General features: G+C 42.1%; 1 protein-coding gene across 1 annotated transcript in view; it reads right to left on the reverse strand.

Moving 5' to 3' along the window:
- Positions 1 to 712: 712 nt before the first annotated feature.
- LOC146986885 (uncharacterized) overlaps positions 713 to 25,228 on the reverse strand; it is a 28,493-nt gene continuing 3,977 nt past the window's right edge. The window contains exons 6-43 of the mRNA XM_085777887.1: positions 25,050 to 25,166; positions 23,857 to 24,066; positions 23,269 to 23,304; positions 23,123 to 23,167; positions 22,906 to 23,022; positions 22,199 to 22,270; positions 22,032 to 22,076; positions 20,258 to 20,293; positions 19,168 to 19,203; positions 19,027 to 19,071; positions 18,891 to 18,923; positions 18,703 to 18,765; positions 17,846 to 17,881; positions 17,353 to 17,433; positions 17,170 to 17,238; positions 15,065 to 15,100; positions 13,316 to 13,375; positions 12,086 to 12,211; positions 11,134 to 11,205; positions 10,338 to 10,373; positions 10,182 to 10,241; positions 9,995 to 10,039; positions 9,588 to 9,623; positions 9,254 to 9,289; positions 9,089 to 9,145; positions 7,680 to 7,751; positions 7,470 to 7,541; positions 6,484 to 6,519; positions 6,299 to 6,379; positions 5,193 to 5,246; positions 4,935 to 4,988; positions 4,629 to 4,691; positions 3,881 to 3,943; positions 2,936 to 3,052; positions 2,146 to 2,223; positions 1,292 to 1,345; positions 1,122 to 1,170; positions 713 to 757 (exon numbers count right to left, since the gene is read on the reverse strand). Coding sequence (XP_085634013.1) covers positions 741 to 757; positions 1,122 to 1,170; positions 1,292 to 1,345; positions 2,146 to 2,223; positions 2,936 to 3,052; positions 3,881 to 3,943; positions 4,629 to 4,691; positions 4,935 to 4,988; positions 5,193 to 5,246; positions 6,299 to 6,379; positions 6,484 to 6,519; positions 7,470 to 7,541; positions 7,680 to 7,751; positions 9,089 to 9,145; positions 9,254 to 9,289; positions 9,588 to 9,623; positions 9,995 to 10,039; positions 10,182 to 10,241; positions 10,338 to 10,373; positions 11,134 to 11,205; positions 12,086 to 12,211; positions 13,316 to 13,375; positions 15,065 to 15,100; positions 17,170 to 17,238; positions 17,353 to 17,433; positions 17,846 to 17,881; positions 18,703 to 18,765; positions 18,891 to 18,923; positions 19,027 to 19,071; positions 19,168 to 19,203; positions 20,258 to 20,293; positions 22,032 to 22,076; positions 22,199 to 22,270; positions 22,906 to 23,022; positions 23,123 to 23,167; positions 23,269 to 23,304; positions 23,857 to 24,066; positions 25,050 to 25,166 — 2,415 coding nt within the window. The 3' untranslated portion in view covers positions 713 to 740. The remainder of the gene's footprint in view (positions 758 to 1,121; positions 1,171 to 1,291; positions 1,346 to 2,145; positions 2,224 to 2,935; positions 3,053 to 3,880; positions 3,944 to 4,628; positions 4,692 to 4,934; positions 4,989 to 5,192; positions 5,247 to 6,298; positions 6,380 to 6,483; positions 6,520 to 7,469; positions 7,542 to 7,679; positions 7,752 to 9,088; positions 9,146 to 9,253; positions 9,290 to 9,587; positions 9,624 to 9,994; positions 10,040 to 10,181; positions 10,242 to 10,337; positions 10,374 to 11,133; positions 11,206 to 12,085; positions 12,212 to 13,315; positions 13,376 to 15,064; positions 15,101 to 17,169; positions 17,239 to 17,352; positions 17,434 to 17,845; positions 17,882 to 18,702; positions 18,766 to 18,890; positions 18,924 to 19,026; positions 19,072 to 19,167; positions 19,204 to 20,257; positions 20,294 to 22,031; positions 22,077 to 22,198; positions 22,271 to 22,905; positions 23,023 to 23,122; positions 23,168 to 23,268; positions 23,305 to 23,856; positions 24,067 to 25,049; positions 25,167 to 25,228) is intronic.

The following is a 25,228-nucleotide window of genomic DNA, read 5'->3' on the forward strand; positions in this document are numbered from 1 at the left end:
GTTGTCTTCCAGTGATGTAACTAGTTTTTGAATTTGCATAACCCCACCCCTACCTGGTACCAGTAGAAGGGGGCGGGGCAAATAGTGGTTAATTTGAAAAGGGACAGGCACTGAAACCAGCCGTTCTGAACAGAGCTGTTTAGAGAGGATGAAAAGAGCTGTGATGTTTGATCCTTGGGGGATTTGGACTGAAGCATGTCACAGACATGTCTTTAAGACACCTGGGAATTATTTTAATTTTTGGAAAAGGGGCAGAATATATCTCCTTTAAAGCTGAGGTAGGCAGGATTTGTTTTCAAAGCAAAATATTAACTTTTTCTTAGCTATGAGTAAGGAAAGGTCTCTGTGTTTGGGGGAATCACAGTGTCTCGCTCTGTCTCTGAATGCAGCAGCCTGAAAAGCTACAGCTCCCAGTATCTGTGAACTGTACTACTTCAACCAATCAGGAACCCCCAGACCAGAATAGATTTGATTGGTCAAAGATAATGGGAGCTGTAGACTTGTTTTCAAAACAACTCCTGCCTACCCCAACTTTAATTTACTTTCTACTTCTGGTCCATTGTTTCTGTGTGAATGAGTTTAAATGATGGTTCATGTTACTGGTTTGAACTGGCTGCCGTTTCACATGAGGGGAAATGGTAGGCTACATAATAAATGATAGTGCTCTGACTCCACGTGTGGTTCAGTTTCCACGGTGACAGATGCTACATCACTGTCTCTGATCTGCTGCAGCTGAACGTTCACTCACCTCCACACGCTGAGCATCAGGTGGACGGAGCAACAGAAGCAGAGAGAGAGAGAAGAGAACAGGTCAGTTCAGAGTCATGGACCTGTTTTACTTTATCAGAGTTTAACTCAAGTTTTCACACACACACTGTGTCAGCCATCTGAAGTTAAACTTAGGGACGACAACTACAGTGTCATGTAAAAGTTTTACTGTGAACAGTTCATCAAGTGGAAGATGAAATGATCTCCAAACGACATAAAGTTAAACATGAAACACTCTTTTTCAATATTTTAATCAATATCAGTGTATTATTTTAGTTTTCTACAGTTTCAGAGTGAAAAACTTTTACATGACTCTGTATTAACTGGAGATGACAGCTGCGTTAAACACTCACCACAGTGCTGGCTCATCTCTGAGCGAACGTACTGTCTGACCTCATCCTCCTGGATTCAGAGTCAAGATGGAAACAGGACAAAGGGCATTTAAAGCTGTTTGTGTTTGTTTGTGTGTGTGTGTGTGTTTTTTTATGTGTGTGGCCCCCTTTGGGAAGGGTCAAGCACTGACCGTCATGCCTGGCTCTCCTCTGTCTCCCTTGGTTCCGTCTAGACCCATCTCTCCCTGCAGCAGTGACAGGTGTTAGAGCTCACAGCAGGAGGCTGCAGCACATTCACTCATAGCGGTTTCACACTGGCAGCGCTCTGGCACGGTTCTGGTTCCCGAACGCAACTTTAAACCGGCCGGCGCGTTCAGACTGAAAAAATAATTGGTTCTGAACCTGAAAAGTCAGTTCGCAGCGGAACCAAAAAATAGTTGGTTTGCTGCTCTGTCCACACGGGAAGCTTCACTTTTCATTCAAACAAATAATGCTACTGCCACAATTGTTAGATTTCATCACCAACATTTATCTCCTAAACATAATTTAACCAGCCGGTGGTAAACCTCTAAAAACCTGCGGGTAAGTTAATTAGCGATCGTTTTCTCCCCCGGGATGACGACGGAGGTTGGCCGGCCGAGCAGCTCTGCAGACCAGCTGCTGTCTCTATGATGTCCCGGTCGCTGCAGAGCTTCACTTCTCAGAAAAACATCGGAGAAGACTTCTAAACAGCCGTCATTTGGATAAACTGGCCGTATATTTGGGATCTAAACAGTTACTTTCTTGCATGAAAAAATATTAAAAGTATAAGTAGTACGGTAGTATGCTGTTTCGGAAAGAGCCGTTGCTGTGTTTACTTCCGCCTGTGTGACGCGGAATGACTTCCTCCCACTTTGGTTCCACTAACTGGTGTGAAAGCTGCTGGTTCGCCAGACAGCACCGAGGTTCTGAGACTTCCGAACCGAACCAGTGCCAGAACCAGAACCAGAACCAGAACCGTGGCAGTGTGAAACCGCTATAGGTGGACTGGACGTGAGACTCTCACCTGTTCTCCTCTCTCTCCTGGGATACCTGGGATCCCACGTGGACCAACCATGGCCGGACCGATCGGCCCTCTCTCCCCCTGACAACACAACAACACGACAACATGACTTGACCGCACCACTTTAAGTCAGGCAAAGGCAGTCACATTTGGAACAGTTTACCACTAACAATACGAGAATGCCATACATACACCACTTTCAAAACACATTTAAAGAATTGGCTGAAAAGCAGTCAAAATTGCACTCGCTTCTAATTTTAACTGATTTACTGCACTTAACGTACTTTACAGTGTAAAGCATGGCCACTATAGCACTTAATTCTACCTCTTTGTCTCTGTGTTTTGTTTTGTATGTCAGGTTTTTGTTTTGTTGCCTGTTTTGAATGTTTGTTAGAACTTCTTTGTATCTCTGATTCCTGTGTTTTGCTCTGTCGAGTTCTTATTGTACTGTCTGTTTTACTTCATCTGTCAATATTGTGTCTCATTCTACGTCTGTCTTGTTATACCTGTGTCTTGTCTCATTGTAATGAAATCTTTTCTGTGTAAACTGCCAGAGGACTGCGGGTGAAAATGAGCTATTTGCGGTACATTTACGTTGGGCTTTTCCCTTTCTCTTTTCCTTAAAAAGAGAAAAGAGCTGATGTTGTTAATGTACATTGTCCTTTTTAAATAAATAAATAAATACAATTAAATTAAATGACAACATGTCTGAAGGAAACACACACAGCAAAACCCTTTGTTTCTCTAACGTGTTTCAAATCATTTGTCATCCAACCAAAGCTGCACCAGTCACCTTCTGTCCCTGGAGCCCCTCGGGGCCGCGACCGCCGGCCGGTCCCTGAGGTCCAGTCAGACCAGCCGGCCCGTCCACTCCTCTGGGACCAGGAGGACCAGGGACACCAGACGGCCCCTACACACACACAGAGAGAAGACACGGTTAACGATGTTTCTGCACTGCAAAAAACTCAAAATCTTTCCAAGAATATTTGTCTTATTTCTTGTCAAAATGTCTCATTTCTAGTCAAAACTAATCTCTTTCCACTTTAAATGAGACTCATCACCTAAAAATTAAAGCTATCAGTAAGCGATCCGGTGGTTTTTTCTAACTTCTTGTCAGCAGATGGAGTTAGCAGTCCCCGCCCTCGTCCCTACATCACCACATTCACGCGCATCCCTTGGCTGCACACACAGAGATGCCGTTCTCTCTCCTCATTGGATAAAGGTTGTAGGATACAAGGAAAGTTTTCTCCTCGGCTTACAGCAGAGCAGAGTGACTGACAGACCAAACACTCTATATAAGTGATTGCTGTCGGAAGATAAAACTATTTAGACTTATATTAACACAAATATTCCGCTTACTTCTGCTTTAACTTGTTTTTAGATCATTTTCACTTGTTTCAAACTAATCTTCACTTGAAATAAGTAGAAAAATCTGCCAGTGAAAGAAAGTTTTTTGTGCTTGTAATAAGGAAGAAAACATATTTTTCTACTTATTTCAATTGAAAATCAGCTTGAAAGAAGTAAAAAGTGTCTAAAAACAAGCTGCTTTTTATGTGATGAGTCTTATTTTAAGTAGAATGAGATTGTTTTGACTAGAAATAGGACACATATTCTTGGTAAGATATTTGAGTTTTTGCAGTGTGTGAGGAGGATGAGAGCTCAACCTGAATATGAAGAGAGGAACAACACACAGCATTTCACTTTCATACACACACACACACTGATAAGTTGTACTCACCCTTTCACCTTTCTCTCCCTGAGTTCCTTTAGATCCTGCGACGCCGTCGAAGCCACGTTCACCCTACACAGCCACAGAATAACAATTACTCCGAAGCTTTTTAATTAAGGGAAAAATGTAGCATAGCAACGGGAGAAATCCTGCTTAGTTCCTCTTTAAAGGTGTACAGAAAAGAAAAATGAATTTGAGCCCACTCTGGGTCATAAAATTAATGTAATAAAAACTCATCTATCTGACGATGGAGCACAAACTTTGTGCAAAATTCTATTTTCGAGTAAATCCGGGATGAAAGTGGGGTAGTTTTTTTTCACATTGGTTAATGCAGGCAAACAAATTATATGTCATGTTGCTCACGATTCACCAGCCACTGATATTGGATCCATCATCCATCAATCAAACGTCTGAGACACACACACACACACACACACACCGAGCTCGGTCTCGCCCCAAACATTGAATATCCCGCCCGTTCGATAACGACCAATCAAATTTGTTTTCCTTACTCGGGTAAACTCGTGGAAACTTGTAGAAGGAGGCGTGCCAAACTGGACAAACGGCCATTTCTGAAAACCTTTAAATTGGAGTGCAGTCCTGTACGTTTTGTACATTTTCTATGTGGAGTTTTGTTTTGAGGATTCATCACTCATTTATACTGTTGAAGGGTTGAGAGTGTTGTTTTTGGATTTCATGTTCAAGACATCTGAAGTTTGACCAAACACTAAAAGTCTGTTATAACACAGTACATTACCTTGGGGCCGACTAACCCTTCTTTCCCCGGAGCGCCCGGGGCCCCCGCCGGTCCCAGGTCTCCCTGAAAAACCACAGAGACCATGATGAAGAGATGAAGAGCTTTTTTTCATTTATTTGTTTATTTGTAACGGGACTCTGCATGTAAATACACCAGCTTTAGCTCTAAGGCTGATTTCCATCTGCAGTCCCGCAGTTCACACAAAAACAACATTAGACAAGGACGAGAACAAGAACAAAGCACAACATGGTACAAATTAAACAAAGTGACACAACAGCATCACACCTGAGTTTTCTACAGTCTCACCTGTTCTCCTTTTCTTCCTGGGAGACCTGACCGTCCATGAACTCCTCCATCCCCCTGAACACACACACACACACACACACACACACACACACACACACACACACACACACACACACACATACACACACACACAGTATATCAGTTTAACATGTGATCACAACAGAGGCCAGATGTGCAGTCGTCCATCGTCTGGCCTCACACCAGCTACGATCACATGAGCAGAAGACACAACTCTTCTCTTCTTCACAGTTTTCTCACCTTGTCTCCTTTGGGTCCGTCGTTGCCACAAGCTCCTTTAGGACCTCGGTCGCCCTGGAAACACAAACATCCATCACCGACAGAGACACATGAAGAGACAAAGACCTGTCGTTGACTGTTTGCTGCTTTATGAACGGTATCAGACAGAAAGCTGCTCTCAGGTTACAACGGTTCAACAGACCAGAACCCAGGAGCAGGTCTCTGATGATGATGATGATGATGGAAAAACGTCTCTACAGCACTTTCCTCATATATAAAGTGAACAATATGTAATATTAAATAATATCAAAACAATAAACGGTGCTGTAAAGTCAGTGAACTCAGTCTCTTAGGACGTCTCAGTGTTTGTTCAGTTTGTTCCTCTGATAAATTAAAATGCAGCAGTACAAAGACAGAAACTCCCAGGTTGAAACCACATATAGTGATGTCACTATTACATGTATAGATTTTCATGGTACGATTATTGTCAGAGAAATAATTCCGGTGTTATGATTATCACGGCTATTATGCATTAATTAATATCACAACACTATGAATGTGTAAAATAGTCAAAATATAATTACATTACTAATTATATGCACAAAATATAAAATAAAAGTAAATAAAGTATCTGTTAATATATGACCAATTATCGATTCCCCAGGGAAAATGTTTGAAATATCCAAGTCATTAATTGTCATCTAAACCAAATGTTTAAGTTTTTATTTCTTACAAATGACACACTAACATTTAAATTCCTGCCAGTTCATTGTTACATTAGGTAACTTGACATTAACGTTGACTAAACACGTTTGTTTGGAGGGAATCAGTTTCCTCTACCAAACTTCTACCAAACTTCACCACTCGGACACGACACGACTGTTCTGCAACTCACACAGAACAAAAACAAAGTTACACACATGGTTGTTGTGTCACTTTGTTCTGCCTGTACGGTTCAGACATAATCTTTTTTTTGGAAAGTGACGGTATTTAGGAACCTTTACGATTAATTAACCGTGGTTTATTGTGAAAGCGAGTATTCGTGACATCCCTATCCACATACAATGAACAATCACTGTAGTTCATACACACACACACACACACGCACACACAAACAGTGAACACACCTTGACTCCTCTCATGCCTAAGATGCCGATCTCTCCCTTCTCTCCTCTGTGTCCAGACTGACCGTCCTTCCCTGGTAAACCCTGGAGGAACAAACACAAACAGAAATCTTCCATCTCATCTCTGACACTGGAGAGAAAACAACAGAGAAAATGCAGAAGCTGCTGCTGTTTGGACGGATTCAGACCGATTCTCCAGGAACTCCAGGCTGACCGGCTTCTCCCTGCAGACAAACAGGAAACAGAAACACAGAAACACAGTTGTTACAGCTGTAGGAGCCATAAATCATAGATATGTAAAAAAGAGTTGGAGACTTAGATTGTATTTCATTATTTCTAAGTTTTTATTTTAGATATATGCGTTCTATATCTATAGTGCAGAGTTGAGAGAGATTACGGCACCGACTGACTCAGTTTGGATGAGAGCGGTGAGAGGGAGCACAGTTTTTCTACGGAGTGACGACGGATGTAAATTGTTTTTTCTTTAAAGCAGAAGTAAGCGATATATTTGTGTTAATATAAGTCTTAAATAGTTGTATCTTCCGACAGCAATCACTTCTATAGAGTGTTTGGTCTGAAACACGGGTCTGTCAGTCACTCTGCTCTGCTCTGAGCCCAGGAGAAAACTTTTCTCGTATCCTACAATTTTTATCCAATAAGGAGAGAGAACGGCATGCAGGGCTGTGTGTGCAGCCAAGGGACACCGTGAATGTGGTGACGTAGGGACGAGGACTGTTATGGTGCGTTCAAGGCAGCTCGTAACTCGTGTTTTTCCGACCTGTGAAGTGGTACCAGTTCGATCTGGTACGAGTTCACGGGTCAGAAGTTACGAGTGGCCGTTATAGTGACTTTCACCGGTAAAACAGGTCGGAGAAACACGAGTGGGCTGCCTGGAACGCTACAAAGTCGTAAGTCGTGACTTGAAGCTGTAATTTACGGTTTCAAAAGCCTGCCTGGAACGCAGCATTAGCGAAAACGACCGGATCGCTTACTTCTGCTTTAAGTAAACTTTATTTTGAAACGGATAGATCTCTTAATTCATTCTTGTAAGAATCCCTGCCTTTCATCCTCTCACGTGGCTTTGTAAACACAAAGGAAAGCCACAACAACAGCAGTGAGATTCATCACCAGACTGGATTCACTGCTTTTAACCACGGTGTCGCTCTGGTTTCACCTTCTGTCCTCCAGGACCTCGGGCTCCGGGGAATCCAGTGGATCCTCGTTCTCCCGGTTCTCCTCTGAGACCCTGATGACGTCACACACACACACACACACACACACACACACACACACACACACACACACACACACACACACACTGGGTTTCAACATCATATCACTTTATTTTATAACAACCTGCTTCCATCAGAGTGAATGTAAACACCTGCTCTCCTGCTGGTCCCTCTTGACCCTTCCCTCCTTTCTCCCCCTGCACTCCTTTGGGTCCTCTGTCACCCTGCAACACAAAACACACAACACACAACATGACACAACAACAAGATAAAACGACATATACATAGAGGCGCCGAAAAGATTCCTAAATGGGACGATTCTGAATCGATGCAGTTAAGTCACATAATCGACTTTTAAATTCAAATAATTCATCCAATTTGATGACGTTGTTCACACACAGAGACAGTGATTTATTATATATTTCAAGCACAATGCACAGGGTTTTTCCTGCATAGAGAACAGAGAATAGAGGTTTTTTTTTCTCTGGCCTTTTATGCATTTATTTTGAAAGGACAGCCGGAGAGAGAATAACATGCAGCAAAGGGTCCGCCGGGTGGAATCGAACCCAGGGTCGCTGCAGCGGGCGCCTGCTCTACCAAGTGAGATACACGACGCTCGCGGCTCACTACACGCTGTTCTGTTTTTTTTTTTTTTCCTTCTCTTGTAATACACTTGATGTAAGTTTCAGTCATGCTAGTGGCTTGTGGGATGAGTCTTCTGGTTAGTCGTGGCCGATCATTAACAGGGTTCCTACACATTTGAAATTTTCAAATTCCATACTTTTTCCAGACCCTAATTTCCAGACTTCTTGGTAAAAAAAATTCTAATAATTTGTGATATTTGAGTAAATAGTTGTGCATTATATAAAAGAAAATCATGCAATTAATCATTTGTTTTCATTATTCTGAATGTGCATGCCATTATGTAACCAAATAATTTCCAGAAGATTGTAGCTATAGGTACAATAGCGCATACAAAAATAATTAACCCAGATAACTTCAGATAAGACCAAACCCAGATAAGTATTAAGATAAATATATTTCCATACAATAATTTCCCTTTTCCATACTTTTCCAGACCTGGAAATGTATAAAATCAAATTCCATACTTTTCCATACTTCCCATACTTGCGTAGGAACCCTGCATTAAGATATTCATGAACATAAGAAGATGGATCCTCATGACTTTGATGACCGTAATATTTTTTATTTTATTTTATTTTTTAACCACGCTGTTCTGTCGTCAATAAACACACATGGAGGCGGCGCTGCAGGCCAACGACACAGCTGTTAGGTGATGGGCTGTTTGCCCGTCACTCGTAGCGACCAGGGATGATTCACTGTCCCACGTCCTTGAGTTTTACTCTGCTGACTTGTATCATCAGAACAGACATGTCCTGGGTGCAACATAGAAACAATTGAGGATGTGATGCATCGAAATGCATCGTTTAATCGAATCCAACCGAATCGTAGACTGGTGAATCGTGAGGTCGGTGAAGATGCAACACCAATACACTACGACAAATTATAAACAGTTTGACACATCTAAAAGTTCACTGACCGTTTCTCCTTTGTTGCCTTTGTCTCCTGGAGGTCCTCCTACCAGCACCGTGTCGCCCTGTGAGTGACAGAACAGCTGTAAACATCTGGATTCACCCAAACGCTAAAAACAGCTCATTAACACAATGTGTATTCATATATTAGTTAGTTATGACAGTGCACACACCTTTTCTCCTTTGTCTCCTTGAAGTCCAACATCTCCCTGAAACAACAGAACATGTGATGGAGTTACATACCACTTAACAACCTTTTAATGTATAATTAAATATGTCTCATTTCTGTTCTTCTATCTTTGAGTTTTCATTTCATTTCATTCTATTTCTTTTTGATATTGAACATTGTTTCTGTTCTGTAATTTTGCTTAATATAAGTAAGCGTCTTTGAGCGTTCTAAATAAAATTCATTACTGTGCAGCTGCTGCAGGAACGACGCGCTGCTGCAGCCCACAGCCTGTTCAATGACCACGTGCATTAATGAAAACAACTGGGAGTTTTTTTTACCTTCTCTCCACGAACACCACGACTTCCTGCAGGACCCTGAACACCACACACACACACACACACACACACACACACATACACACACAATGGATTACACAACGTATACACAACAATACAACAACCATTGATGTTTCTTTCTACATCTGTGGAGGTTTTCCTGTCAGACAATAAAACTGAAGGAGACATTTAGCTGGTTGTGTTGTTGCTACACAGCCACGTTAAACACTGACTTCACTCCAGCTGTTAACGCTCATGTTGGTGATGTAGCGACAGTTAAATCCCCAAATAGAAGAATATGTATGTTACAACAGCAGAGGAAGTCACTAGTGTAAGAAACTCTGAGCTCTAAATATTTATTCTGTTGATGTGGTCGATGTGGTGGTGAAGAGAAAACACTTGATATTTACACTTGGTCCTCTCTCTCCATCCTGACCGGCTCGTCCTTCCTCTCCCTGTAACACAACACACACACACACACACACACACACACACACACACACACACACACACACACACACACACACACACACATGTCAGTGTTGGTTTTATTCTCATCACATCTTCACACATCCGGCTGTGGGAGAAGTGACTCACTCTGAGACCGGGCTCTCCTCTCTCTCCTCTGGAACCAGGGACACCAACACCAACTTCACCCTGGCAACACAAATCATATGTAATGTAAAACCTCCAGGAGAAAAAAAATCCATATCGTATGTAAACAGAGACACACGTCGGCTGAGAGAGAGTCACCTTGTCTCCTTTGACCCCGTTGGTGCCAGGAGAGCCCTGGAAAACAAAACATCCAACATATAAAACCATAAAACAACATGTTTGTTTCTGTTCTTCCTCCTCGCTCTTATTCTCTGACATTCAAACTTTAAAATCCAGATTCAGCTGAAAAAAACACGTTGGAAACAAACATCTTGGTAACACTTTACTTGAATAGGTTAGGTTGAATAAGATTGACATAACAGCTGTCATAAACATCAATGAATACTTATGACAGCTGTTGTTAAGTGTCATTCGGTAAGTTATGTCACTTTTGATGCAAAGTTGACATTGTTTGAGATGTCCTTGTTATGAGAACTTGACATAATTTTTAAAGTTTGGTAATTAGGTCTGCTATGACAGTTTAAATTGTCTTTATGTCAAGTTGTCAGAACAAAAACATCTCAAACAATGTCAACTTTGCATCAAAAGTGACACAACTTACCGAATGACACTTAACCACAGCTGTCATAAGTATTCATTGATGTTTATGACAGCTGTTATGTCAATCTTATGAATACCTATTCAAGTAAAGTGGTACCAACATCTTTTGAACAGTCATCTGCTGTAGTTCCCACTGAGTAAGAGCCAAGAACATGTGTGAATGTCACAGTTCATGTTTAATGTTTCCTTCTGTGTTGAAATACAATTAGTGCATTTGTCTGTCAAGTCTCATTCTGCTGTTTCTTTGACGACCTGAAACAACTATTCATTAAGTCCAACAGGATCAAAAACTCCTGGTCCAAGCTTAGTAAATGAAACCATGACTAAAACTCACTGCTTCTCCAGAAGGACCAGCAGGACCAGGAGGTCCGACGTTCCCTGGGCGGCCTCCAAACCCTTGGAGACCCTGAAAATGAAACATTGAAACTCACTGGTTCAGATTCACATCACACAGATTAAGGCCGTCTTTACACTACATGGTTCAAGGGTTGAAAGAGAGCGGAGATATGAGCTAAGAGGGAAACTTCACTTAAAACAACCAAGAATAAATACTACATTAAAAAGCATGTATATTTCTGTGGCGGGAGTAAATCTCAAATCTCAAACAATGCAAAAACATATCACAATTTAAAAATAGATTAAAACATAGTATGATAGAAAGCTATAAACAGGTTTGAATAATTGGGTGTTGATTGATATTTTATTTTTTTGGCTACACTTGTTAATTATTGGATAATTATTTCTTTCTATGACTCTGAAATCATGGCGAGCTCTAATGGATTTAATGGAAAATTGAATTAAAGGGTAGTAGGCATCTATAAGCTGGATAGCTTCAGCCTGCACCTTTTCTATCTATTTATGAACTAGTTGAACGAATGATGGTTTTATGGAAGGTTGACTGACTGTGACTGATGCTCAATTGTAAATAATTTTGTGTTAAAGATCGAATAAACTACTACTGCTACTACTAAAGGATTCAGGCTTCAGTTACTGTAGATGTGGAAATAAATCAGATACAAATCAGATTTCCGCCATGCGTCTGCAGTCTAAACAGACAGATCAGATATTCCCCGTCAATACGAGTCGTACGTCATCGATAAAGCATCAACAGCTGTATTGTTGACAGTTGACTTCCTCCTCTGCTTTGGTAGCCAACCGCCTCTATGCATGGTGGTCGTTTTGCACAAGCTAAGAAGGAGTAAAAATGTTAATAATCGGATAAAGGCAACAAATCTGAACGGGGCATCGAGGCCGGTGGTGAAGAGACCGACAGCAGCTCCACTGACCCTCTCCCCATGAGGTCCCGGAGGTCCTGCAGGTCCTGGTTCTCCTCTCGGACCGGTCAGCCCGGCTTCACCAGGCTTCCCCTGAAGTCCAGTTGGACCAGCTGAACCAGGAAGACCCGGGTCCCCCTGAAATAAAGGAGCAGTCAGACTGTGGTCAGTGTCCTGTCTGGTAAACCACACTAAAGGCGGGCTTACACTGCACGACTATTCGTCTGTTCACATCTCAAACTGCACGAGCGTCCCTCTTCAGTCCTACGTCTCAGATCAGTCTCAGACCCCCACTAATTGCACGTCGTTCTACGATTGCTCCCCACCACGATTACCCTGCGATGCTGTGTGTACATTTGTGGGGCTGATCTTCCATCACGGACTGCGCTGCATTACTGATCATCACCCGGTCACCCTGTCTGTCACAGCTGCAGCTGTGGTCTAACTTCAGCTTGTCACTCTGTCCCTCCTCTCTCTGTCTGCCCGTTTTAACTCCATCTGACGAGGTTCAGCATAATATTCAGGTTCATAAAGGCTCTGTGCTCTGTGCTAAAACAATCTGTCATGGCAAAAACTTGTCGTATGTGCAGAATCGTGACGTAGGACCCCATACACTGTCCGTCACAATGACAAATTTTATGGCATGTCAGAAATTTGTCGGGAGGTCGATGGGCGACTCGTCTTTAGGACGTCGGGACGTGACGCAGAGCCTCACTAACCATACGTCCCGATTATGCTCACGACCCCGCGACCCCTCTACGTTTATGCAAATGATGCTACGACTCGTCTGGGACGACAAAATCGTGGCAAAATCGTACAGTGTAAGCCCGCCTTAACTGAATGAATCCTCCTCCTCCTCCTCTTAGATTTTTTAGATTTTATTTGTTTGCACAGTCAATAATTACACAAGTAAAAGTAACAATTTAACAATTTAAAGTGCAGGAAGAGGTGAAAACTCAAGGAGCTTATCAGGTGCCTCCACCTATAGTTAATAACAATAAAATATAATATCATACTAAAGAAAACAAAATATACAAATGAGCAATCAATAATATTTAGATGATAGAAATAAATGAAAATTTACAAGGAAATTACACAAAAAGAATAATGATCGAAATATATGAATAACAATAAAGAGTACAATTTAAAAATTAAGAAACAAACAAACAAAAAACAACGACTAAAGAACAAACCAAATAAAACAAACAAACTGTTCGTCTGCTGCAGCTCAGTGTAACTCACCTTCAGACCCAGAGGACCGACCCGACCCGGAGGCCCGGCCATCCCGATGCCCTTCTCCCCCTGTAACACACGTTTCCTCATCAGTGTCATGAGCCGTTTCATTTCAAATAGACCAATTAAAACACTCAGTTAAAGCTCACCTTATCTCCTTTTGGTCCCGGAGAACCCTGTGCACCCTGCGTGAAAAACAAATAACCAAGGTGAGAAGAGAGGATGAACTGGTTTACTACTGTCTGACCTGGTCTGATTTGGTCTCTCCAGACTAATGACGGGCTCCTTCACTTCATCACCACTTAAGTAAAGTTAACATGGAATATTTAAAAGCAGGGACCGTACCAAACTGTACTAAACTATATTTGACGGTGATCACTTACGGGGAAACACTGGAGTCTTAAAAAATGAGGTGTAAAAGAGAATATATAGAGCTGGGATAAATAATAAATATAATTTCTGAGACTTTTTTAGTCAATGTACATTCAAATTAGGGCCAATGACGTGAATTTTTGGAATTATTGTAGAGAAATTTCTGTGGTACAATTTCTCCAAAAACGTTTAAACATTTCTAGGAAAAAAAAAAGTTATAGAAAAAGTGGTAAGATTTCTATAAAAAAAAAAAAAAAAAAAAAGTTAAAACATTTACTATAAAAAAAGTTGTAAAATTTCTCAAAAACAAAAAGTGGTCAAATTCCTCAAAAAACTTTTTAAACAAGTCTTCTGCATTGTATGTGGGAATGTGTGTTAATCAGACCTTTCTGGACTCAGATTCTAAATATTTTGAGTAACTGGCTCGGAGCAGAAGTCTCCTCAAACCCGGAACTCTGTTTACTGGGGGATAAATCTCAGTTACCCAATATTACTAAATGTAACTTTTCTGTAATCTCGGTAGGCACAACAACAGCTTGTCGAGTCATTTTAAGGCATTGGAAAGCATCAGAAATTCCACAAGTGAAAGAATGGGTCAGTGCAATGACTGAAACTGCATCCTATGTGTAATGTATGCTTGGTAGATTAAGTGATGACAGGGGGGGACGGGGTGACCCCTTGGGACAAGTTCTGGGATTACATAAAGGTAAATAATAACCCTCACTAGGGTACAGGACTGTGGTTTTCTTGTTTTGTTGTACTTCCCCCAGGGGGGATCTGGTAATACTGTATACCCCAGCAACATGTCTTTGTGATGTGTGTGTGTCCAACTACAGAAACTACAGACGTCTCTGACCAAACACCTCAACACTGAACAACAGAAGGTAACTCACATCTTCTCCAGGATCTCCTGCCTCTCCCACTGCTCCCTAGAGAGACAACAACAGGTGACAGGTTGTGAACATGTGACGTTTCCATTGTGTTCCATCGTGTCGAGCTGCTTCTTCATCATACTCACTCGTTCTCCTTTGGCTCCAAATCCTCCTTTGTCTCCTCTGCTCCCCTGAACCACAGCGGTGAACACACAGGTTTCAATGACTCCGCTGTGAACACACACTTCACACACTGAGACTGAGACTCACCTTTTCTCCAGGTAGACCTCGCTCTCCAGTCACACCTGGCAGCGTCTGGCCAGGAAGACCCTGCACCAATCAGAGCCAGGACAGTCCTGTCAGCTTCTGCTCAGTCTTTATACTGCACTGAGCTCAATATACTGGGCATAAACCTATATTCAGTACTTTATTCTGTCAATGTAACACTTACAATGGAAAAAAGTAGTTTTTTTTATTTTAATCCATGATGTTGATGTCATTGGCAGTGACTCACCTTGTCTCCTTTGGGTCCAGGTGATCCGGTCGTTGCCTGTTCAGGTGCAGAAAAACAGAAGAACAGCATCACATGGCTTCTTCATCATTAAAAATGTTAATATGTATTTTAAAGGTTTGAATTCAGACATCACATCAGTCCAGATGTCAGATTTTCCAGCTCTCACAGATAAAGAAAGAGGCTTCATCACAAACAGCAAATGCAAAACATCCAGAGCTGAACCAGAACCAGAGGATCAGGAGTGAAAAACCGAGGAAACATGGAGGTCCAAAATAAAAATACTCTCAGGTGGATTTTAAAAAGCTTTAAATATTTAATTTATTAGAGTCAAGAGAACAATATTATATCAATGTGATCTCTGTGTGTGTGGTGTGTAGGTGTATGTAGGTGGACATGTGTGTTACCTGGTTCTTTATCAAACAGGTGAACTCACTGATAGTGTCACTGTGTCTCTGTCCAAGGTGCTGAACCTGAGGCTCATACACAGAGCAGCTCAACACTGAGCACCAGACAGGAGGCTTTTATTTACCAACTTTGTTTTTTTAAACAGAGTTGTTGGTAAGGATGAGGATGTTTATCCACAGTTGAATAAAGAGGCTTTGGTGAGTCTGAAGGCTGAAGGCTCATGGATCAGTAGAGGACAGATGTTTAGTTGTAGTGTCTAAATACGTTGTCAGAGGATCAGTGCTGTTTAGAGTTACATGAATTGTAACTGCTCAGAGTTTTGTTTTTCCTCTAACATCTTCAGTTTTTCACCTTTTTTTCCTCTGTGTGTGTTAAAGCAGTGGTTCTCAAACTTATTTTACATCAAGGACCCCTAGATTGACACAAATTAGACCACGGACCCCCATTGGACAACATTTTGAAGCAAACACCAGCAGTAGCGCGGGAAGGGGGGTGCTGCCGGGGCTGCAGCCCCCCTGTCAGAGCGCCCGCCACCCGTGCCGGAGTATCTTAAATGGTGCTGATTAAATAATGGTTCTAAAAAACGATTAATTGGGTGAATCGTGCCGCTGCAACCTCTGGAACGTGGTCCTGATACGTCTGAGTTCTGCTGCACTCTCAGGCCGGTCTCCCTGCCCCTCTCACCCACACAGGAGTGTCCTACTGGGCTGCACAGCGCCCAGCCAGTCTCCCCTCCAGAGCTCCGGTCACACACAGAACCATCGGCAACGACGCCGTGGAGAAAAAAAAGAAAAAAAAGAAGAAGAAGAAGCGCGAGGCACAACCTGACGGCCCCGACCTGACCGTGTCATTTCTACATTCTTAGGCTGAACCGGGCTCGAACTGGCGCGTCCAGTCGGGTTGGTTGAGCCGCTCTGGCCCGTTGAGAACTCAAATCTAAGCCCATAGGTCCATGCAGACAGGGAGCCCAAACAGCCAGGCAGCCCAGCCCGGAGGCAGAGGAGGGAGAGATAACACAGCAGCAGGTGTGTGTGTGTGTGTGTGTGTGATGTATGTGATACCTGCAAACCCCGAGATGTGTATAATGTTTATTAAGAGAAACACATTTCAGGACCCTGACTTGTAGGCTGAAATATATTCATAGAAGGCTGAAAATAACAGGACGTGTTATTATTCAGCAGTTTAGGCTCAAGCATGTCGGAGCCTCCTTTCATGTATTTATATCTGACATATATTAGTGGTGGATCAGGAAAAATTCGAATATTAGGCCTATTCGAATATTTAACATGAGAGGGGATTAGCAATTCGAACCTGATTTGGGGGGAAGATTGACAGCCCTAGTGTTGTGTAGGTGTGTCTCTTGGTCTGGAGGAATAAAGTGAAGCAGAGTTGCTAGACACGCTATCTCGTCTCCTGTCCCGTTTATTGATTTTCTATATCAATACAGTATAGGCGAACCCAGAACGCTCTCCCTTGAACCCTATCAAGGACCCCTTGGGGTCCCTGGACCCCACGTTGAGAACCACTGTATCAAAGCGCCTCCTCCCACCTACACTTCAGTTTGCTGTCTCCTACTTTCCCTCCACACTTGTTTTCACTCCTTCAGACAGGAAGTCATTCTCTGTCTTGGAATAAATCAAACACAAACATATGGAGTCCTCTTCACCTGAGGCTCCTCCACAGATTCAGCAGGTTCTCACCTTTCCTGGAGGACCACTGTCTCCCTGCTCCCCCTTCAGGCCTGGTTGGCCTGCAGATCCAACAATACCCTGAGGAACACATCACATCATGACACTGAGACTCACTACACAACATAGGAACACATCACATCATGACACTGAGACTCACTACACAACATTAACAGCATCCGCAAACAAACACACCTGTTTTCCTGGTAATCCGTGTATTCCTTCTTTTCCAGGTACTCCATCTCTTCCAGGAACTCCAGGTTTACCTGATTCACCCTGAGGGACAGGAAGTACTTCAGTACTTCAGTACTTATGGTGCGTTCCAGGCAGGCTTTTTAACCCGTAAGTCACGACTTCAAGTCACCAGTTACGAGTTTGTAGCGTTCCAGGCAAGTTACGAGTTACGAACTGGGAACGGGGAGTAGATTGATCTAGTACGAGTTCACAGGTGGGAAGTTACGAGTTTGACTGTACGTTCTAACGGGTAACCATAGGAACAGGTCGGAAAAATACGAGTTACGGGTTGCCTGGAACGCACCATTAGTTCAGGAGTAATCCTACAGGAAGTACTTCAGTACTTAGTTCAGGAGTAATCCTACAGGAAGTACTTCAGTACTTAGTTCAGGAGTAATCCTACAGGAAGTACTTCAGTACTTAGTTCAGGAGTAATCCTACACTGCATACTCACCACCTGGCCCGGCAGTCCAGGAGGACCCTGAGGACCCTGCAGAGACAAACACACACCGTGGTTACCATAGTGACATACACACTCTGAGGTTTATACTTCAGTAGCTTTGTTCACATGGGCAAAACTTCTTAATCAGATTAAAAAATTGAAATCTGAATCCACTGTTTATGGGTGTAAAATCAAATAATCCGATCGTGAGGTGTGTAAACATTCACATTCTTGAAAATCGGTTGAATATTCGGTGAGTTATGGTGATTTTAATGGTTGATAGACGTCTGCCTCTGTTGACTAGTGCAGTAAGTAGACATGGCTTCCCCCTGACCAAGATGGCCGCCGCGTTGACGCATTCCACTCAATAGAGCTGCCTAGGAACGTGGCATCTAGTCAGTATATAGTATATCTATGTAAACAAACCAACAAACGCAGAAGTGGATCAATTTTTCCCATCCATGATTTTTCCCTGCTAGAGATGAACATGATTAACTGTTTAACCTTTAACCAGTAACAACCCATTAATAATATATCAGTTAATGTTTTTTATTAGCTCCTTGTGTATGTTATGCAGACTTCCACTCAATTTTGCAGCTAAATGTAACACTGGAGGACTGATTCTTTTTTTTGTCTTATATATAAAACACAAACGCACACTCTGCTACAGCTCTGCTCATGGTAGTTGAATCTGAACCTTCTGAAGTTCTTGTTATCGTTAAAGGTGAAACGGTTCAGATGTGGAAGGGGCGGGACATGACGATGTTTACATGACGCATTTTTGATCCGATTAGCCCTTTATTCTGAGTGTTTGTCTCCATGTAATCAGAGCTACTGAGAGAGAAGATGTGACTGATGGAAACACTCACTACAGCTCCTGGAGGACCTGGTGGTCCTGGTAGACCGGTGCTCCCCTGTGCACCAGGAGCTCCCTGCAGAGACACACACACACACACACACACACACACACACACACACACACACACACAGTCACACACTGCTGATTTGTCTGGATTGATGATAATAAGTGTTAACATGTGAATACAGCTGCAGCTACCTGGACACCAACACCTGCTTCTCCCTGGTTTCCCTGTGAAAAACAAATGATTTAATTATAAACAACCAGACCAGTTCAGACCAGTTCAGACCTGCAGACAGGTCGCCCCCCCTCTGAGACGTTCAGGTGAACTCACCTTCACACCTGCTGGACCTGGAGCTCCGTTAGGACCCATGGGACCCTGATTAACAAATGACTCAACATGTTAATTGCTGTAGTTTATTGATAATTATGGTCTGTGAGTGTGTTAACGAGCGTCATCCTGTGTGATACCTACAGTCGGCCCCCGGATGCCCGGCTCTCCTGGGTTTCCCTGTCAGAGCAAAACATATCAACTTTAACTTCACTACACAGCTCACAGGACACGTTTTTAAATGTGAAAATGTTCCTTTATAGAAATTATTTTATCTTATAGAGATGTTTAGAAAATTTACAACTAGAAAGAGTTCAAACATTTGACGACATGGACCAGAGGTCACACACAGAGACTGACTGGCATGACCTCAGTCATGACGTCGATATGACACAAATACAAATAAATACATACAAAAACATGACGACACACACAGATGCACACATGACAAACTGAAAGTCAGTGCAGGTCAAAGAGAGAAGCAGACAACAGACAGCAGGCACAGCAGCATGCAACACAGTCACCCCCCCCTCACCCCCTCACCCACCTACACATGATTGAACATGATTGTTTCTATGTTTCTTCCTCTATCTGCCCCAAAAGTCTGATTTAAAGTTGTTCAGTCTGTGGCTCTTTAATTTATCTATGAAATCTGTAAGTCTCTGACATGCTTAAAAAATATGACAAATTTATAATAGAACAAGACAAAAACATGTAGTTTTTGTGTTTAAACCAGGGCCACTGCAGCTCTGAGCTGCTCCTCTATCTGTCACTCAGCAGAAAACACTCATCAACTCAAATTCGACAGTTTTCTTTAGAAAATAAATCCTTAGTGGGGTCTGAAAAAGTCAAACTGCGCTCTGGTAGCTGAAACAATTTTCCAGGACATTTGACTTTTTTTTCTCAGTTTCATGTGTTTTCCATTTGTGGAAAATTGGTCAACTATTTTCCAGGTTTTCCAAGATGCATGATTAACACTTTGGTGACAGGAGGTCCTTATTAAACTGATAGAGGTATTAATCTTCTCCCAGACCCCGGGTCCCTCAGGAACGTTTCTTTACTGGTGACTTTTTCCTGGTTGATGAGGAATGTGAACACTGTGATGACAAGAGTCCTACAGTCTAAGATAAAACAGGTGCATCTGGTACCAAACGGAGCGGTTTTCCCAACCCTCCTCCATCCGAAGCTGAAGCTTAGGAAGCTTAGGAAGCGAGCAGCGAGCAGCAGAACCTACCGGTCGGCCCAGAACTCCTGGGAAGCCAGGCAGGCCCTGAGAGGAGGAGAGTCCGGACAGCAGAGGAGGAGAAGATAGAAGAGAAGGACAGATAGAGAGAGAGGAAGTTAGACAGAGCGGTGTTAGCTGCTGCATCAGTCTACAGATCTATGAAGCCTCAGCCCGGGCGGGGGGGAAGAGGGGGGAGGCAGCTCCATCGGCTTCGTGCTCGCAGCCAAACCCAGAGGCGTCACTCTGCAGGAGAAGCCTGAGAAGATATGGAGCCATTTCCCTGACATTAAAAGTTGGCATTGAAAACAGAACTTGGCATTGTAATAAAAACATTTGGCATTGTAATAAAAGTTGTATTGACACTGAAACAAGTATTGTTAAAAGTTTGAGCTGAAAACCAGTGAGACTGGGGGGGAAATACAGTGTTAAAAAACACACACTGAAAAACATGATACATGATAATATATTTTTTAAGAATCCAAATAAAATATTGTATTTTTATGCCTGTGTTCCAACATTTTTCAATGCCAATACTTGTTTCAGTGTCAATACAACTTTTATTACAATGCCAAATTTTATTTTCAATGCCAAAAATTGTTATTACAATGCCACATTTTAATATCAGGGAAATGTCTCTATAAGAAAAGGCCTCGGCGCCGCGACGCTGGCTACTCACTGGTTGACCTCGAGGACCGGCGGGCCCCGTGGGGCCCTGCTCCGACATGGAGGAGAGGAAACAACAAGGTGAGGACGAGTCCAACGATCTGATCTGATCTGAGCTCTGCTGCTTCACACACAGTTCACATCAGTGTGTGTGTGTGTGTGTGTGTGTGAATGTAACAGAGAAGATGAAACCTGAACATGTCCGTGGATCAGAACAAGTCCTGCTGCTTTCACTTTTTTAAAAGTACAAAAGGTTATTTCTGTATGAACATTAAAGGGATAGTTCAACATTTTGTCAAATTGGCCCATTGCCATAATCCCTATAGTCATAGCAGTAGGTTCGTTACCTTTAATTGTCGGTGCAAGCTATTTTTAGAACGGCGGAGCAGAGCCGTGAGCTGCTCAGAGCTACGCTACGGAGGCTCATTATGGGATTTCTTGGTTTCCCTCATCAAACTCATCAAATACACAATCCAACAAGTTGTGAGCTGCACATTCACCACGCTATGAGATAATAACACAACGTTACCACACAGAGTTGTTTTAGAGGGAAATTCATGCAAAACCACTGATGCACGTTGCCTTCAGGGACAGTTTTTCATCAACAGTCTCTGTATTTCCCTCTAAAACAACTCTGTGTGGTAACGTTGTGTTATTATCTCATAGCGTGGTGAATGTGCAGCTCACAACTTGTCCACCAGAGCGTTGTGGAGTTGTTGGATTGTGTATTTGATGAGTTTGATGAGGGAAACCAAGAAATCCCATGAGCCTCCGTAGCGTAGCTCTGAGCAGCTCACGGCTCTGCTCCGCCGTTCTAAAAATAGCTTGCACCGACAATTAAAGGTAACGAACCTACTGCTATGACTGTAGGGGTTCTGGCAATGGGCCAACTTGAGAAAATGTTGAACTATCCCTTTAATAGTCTTATTCTTAAACGGCACCACACAGTAGATGAATCAACAGAATACTATATTATTTACTACACATCATTAACTGTAAAAGGCTGCATTCATTAAAACACACTGAAAGAAACAGTCATTACACATGTTCACAAGATGTTCAGCTCCATTTACATTCTGAAAACACATTTTCATCAGTAAAGAGGAACTTTGTTATTTACCGGCTTCCCATCCAGACCAGGCTTTCCTGGTTCTCCCGGTGATCCCTGAAATGACAAACCACATGTTATTATGACATAAGAGAGCCTGAGTTAAACATTAAAGATCTGTAAATGTGTTTATTCCTGCTGATTATTAAACTATTCTAATATAGAGGGAGGCATCTCACCGACGAGCCATCACGTCCTTTTTCTCCAGACTCCCCTCTGTCTCCTTTATCTCCTCGAGACCCCCCAAAGCCCTGTGTGACATGTGACATGGTTTATGACATGACATGTGTGATATGAATAGGTTATCATGTTTGATCTGTAGTAGGTATAAATATATTTTTCATTATCTTTTAGGCCTTTTTTCTTTTTTTACAGAAGCGTATTGCATTCACTTGAAAAAAAAAATATATATTTTTTGGTTTGTTTTTTTTGAATAATTCTGTTTTTCTGACAAAATATTTTGTTTTTCATGGTAATTTTTTTCCCTCCTGTTTTTCGAGGTAATTTTTTTCTGACTTAGCTTCGAGATTTCAAAATCCTGTGAGAAGCTCCCACCTGTAAGTAAGTAAGTAACATAAGGACTGATTTCAAAATAAAGGTGAAAATATATATATATATATTACCACGAAAAACTGAAAATAAATTAGTCAGAAAAACAGAAATAATTACCCCGAAAAACAAACCAAAAAATAAATTACCCGTATTTTTTAGTATTGTATTGTATTCAAATTGTGAAGCACTGTATTTAAATTATGTTTAGTCCGTTCCTTTTGATAAATTTTATCATTTATTTCCTCTTTGTATTTTATTTTTTTTCCTTTTGGAGCAAACTGGCAGAAGACTTTCCTTCAGGATGAATGAAGTTCTGTCTATCCGTTTATCTTACACGTTCTCCTTTGGGTCCAAGAGGTCCGGCTGCTCCCGGTTCTCCCTTCGGCCCGGCCAGACCTGGAGGACCTCGGACCCCCGGCGCTCCGGCCAGGACGGAGTCAGCAGACGCTCCCTAACACACACACACACACACACACACACGTCTTTTACCTCCATTCTCCATGTGACATGTGGTTTGCCTTCAGCAGTAAGGAGGATGAGGAGCAGCTGACCTTCTGACCCTGCGGCCCGGCCGGACCCGTCAGACCCACTCTCCCCTGAAACACACAGAGAAACACAGAGATTCTCAGCTGCAGCGACGACTTGACGTGAATCAGACATGAAACATCGACCACATGAATCCACCGTCATCACTTACAGCTTCTCCTTTGTCTCCTTTGTCTCCCCTCTCGCCCTGAGACACACAGACCAGATCATGTTGAATGAATGAATGAATGAATAAATTTTCATTTTCGAACATGTATAAAAAAAATATGTAACTATTTGTACATACAAAAGAAATAAAAAAGTAAAAAAATAAAAATAGAGCCAAGACATAACAAAACACCGCACATTGTTCAAAAAAGGAGTGGGAAGAAGTAAAAAACTTTTTTAATTTCCCACCCCTTTTTAACAATTCTTCAGTTTGTAACTACACAGATATCCTTATAACTACATAATACACCTACATATAGTATATACCATATATACACTTCATAAATATCTATATAAATACATAATTACAAAAATAAAAATATACTACATACATATCCTTATAAATATAAATATACATATAAAAAATATCCCCATAAATAAATATATACCATATACTAAGTTAGTTATAACAATAAATACTATACTCAATTTATCCCTCATCATCGTCCGTTGACATACTTCCTCTTCCATATAAAGTCACACATTCTCCAGTTTGCTGTTTGTTCTCTTGTCCTGTCCTCCATCTCTTCACCTTATCTCCCGGTCTTCCGACCTCTCCCAGTTCTCCTGCTCGGCCCGGGACTCCAGGGATTCCTGGTTTTCCCGACTCTCCTGCCGGTCCTGCAGGTCCCTCCGGTCCTCGCTCTCCGATGGCTCTTCCCGGAGGCCCCGTCGCTCCGGCTGGTCCTCGCTCTCCCTGCTCCCCCTTTGCTCCCCTGTCTCCTGGAAACCCACGGGTTCCCTGACATCCAATAGGACAGGAAAAGAAAAAACAGTTTTTAAAGCAACTGCAAAGAACTTTCATTTTGTGTTGCTGTTGTCGACCCCTGTGGACAAAAGCGGTCGGTTTCTCTTTGCAAATCCTGTCCCAGTATCAGCCAAGATGAAAATATAGCAATAAAATTGAGCTTGGTTTTTACTGGCTAGCCTAGCAACAACTCAATGCTTATTTATCCCTGTAAAGCCTGAACCATGAAATAATTGTCAGAAAATTCTAAAATTGTGAAATTGGACCCTTTATTGGACCTTCTGACAAAAAATAAGTCAAGAATGTTTTGTTTTTTTTTGAATTGGAGATTTGCATAGAAAATGACCTTACATACCAGCTGTATCTATTTTGATGCACACATTTTCAACACAGTTCTACTATAAAATAAGTTATGAAATATTAAGTAGTTTTACTTTGCATCAATGCAGTAACTATTCCTATTGAAGTTTCAGTAAAAAGTTTTTCTTACGTTATCTTTTTCAAAATTGCCAATAATATCCATGAGAAAACACATTTGGGTCCCTGACTGACGGCGGCCATATTGGATGTCCCAAGTGAAGGCAGCTGGTGCAGAAATAACTAACTGCACCCTGGTGGTTTGTCTGATCATTGCATGTATCTGACTGTATACATTAGGTTTTTTAGGAAAAAAAATCACAGTGAGGATGTAGAGGGCTGAAAAACTCATGTGTTTTCATGTATCAAATTTGATAGAAATGGCGACATAGGGTTAAAGCCTTGTCAGGTGTGGCATAAATGGTTTTGTCCTGTGGACCGACCCGACCGCTGCCTCTCGAAGGTAAAGAGTTACGCTACTTAGAAACAGCTGATCTTCTCACCGACGGCCTCATTTGCAGAAACCAGAGACTTTTGTATGTATATCCAGTTAACATTGTTTGTAGTTGGTTGAATTGAATGAATGATGTTAACAAACAGTAGATAGATAAATTACTCACGTCGGCACCAGACGGTCCTCTGACTCCCGTCTCTCCTCTGTCTCCTTTCTCTCCTCTCTCGGGCTTCTGGGTCACACTCAGGTCCTTCCTCTGCACAGCCACCTTCAGGTCAGACATCTGGAACAGAGATGTGGACTCAGGCCTGTGATCAGTGTTCACCTCCTCAGTTCAAAGAGGTT

This window comes from Trachurus japonicus, chromosome 5 (genome assembly GCF_045865225.1).
Source record: "Trachurus japonicus isolate A0001 chromosome 5, Traja_1.0".
NCBI classification, from domain to species: domain Eukaryota; kingdom Metazoa; phylum Chordata; class Actinopteri; order Carangiformes; family Carangidae; genus Trachurus; species Trachurus japonicus.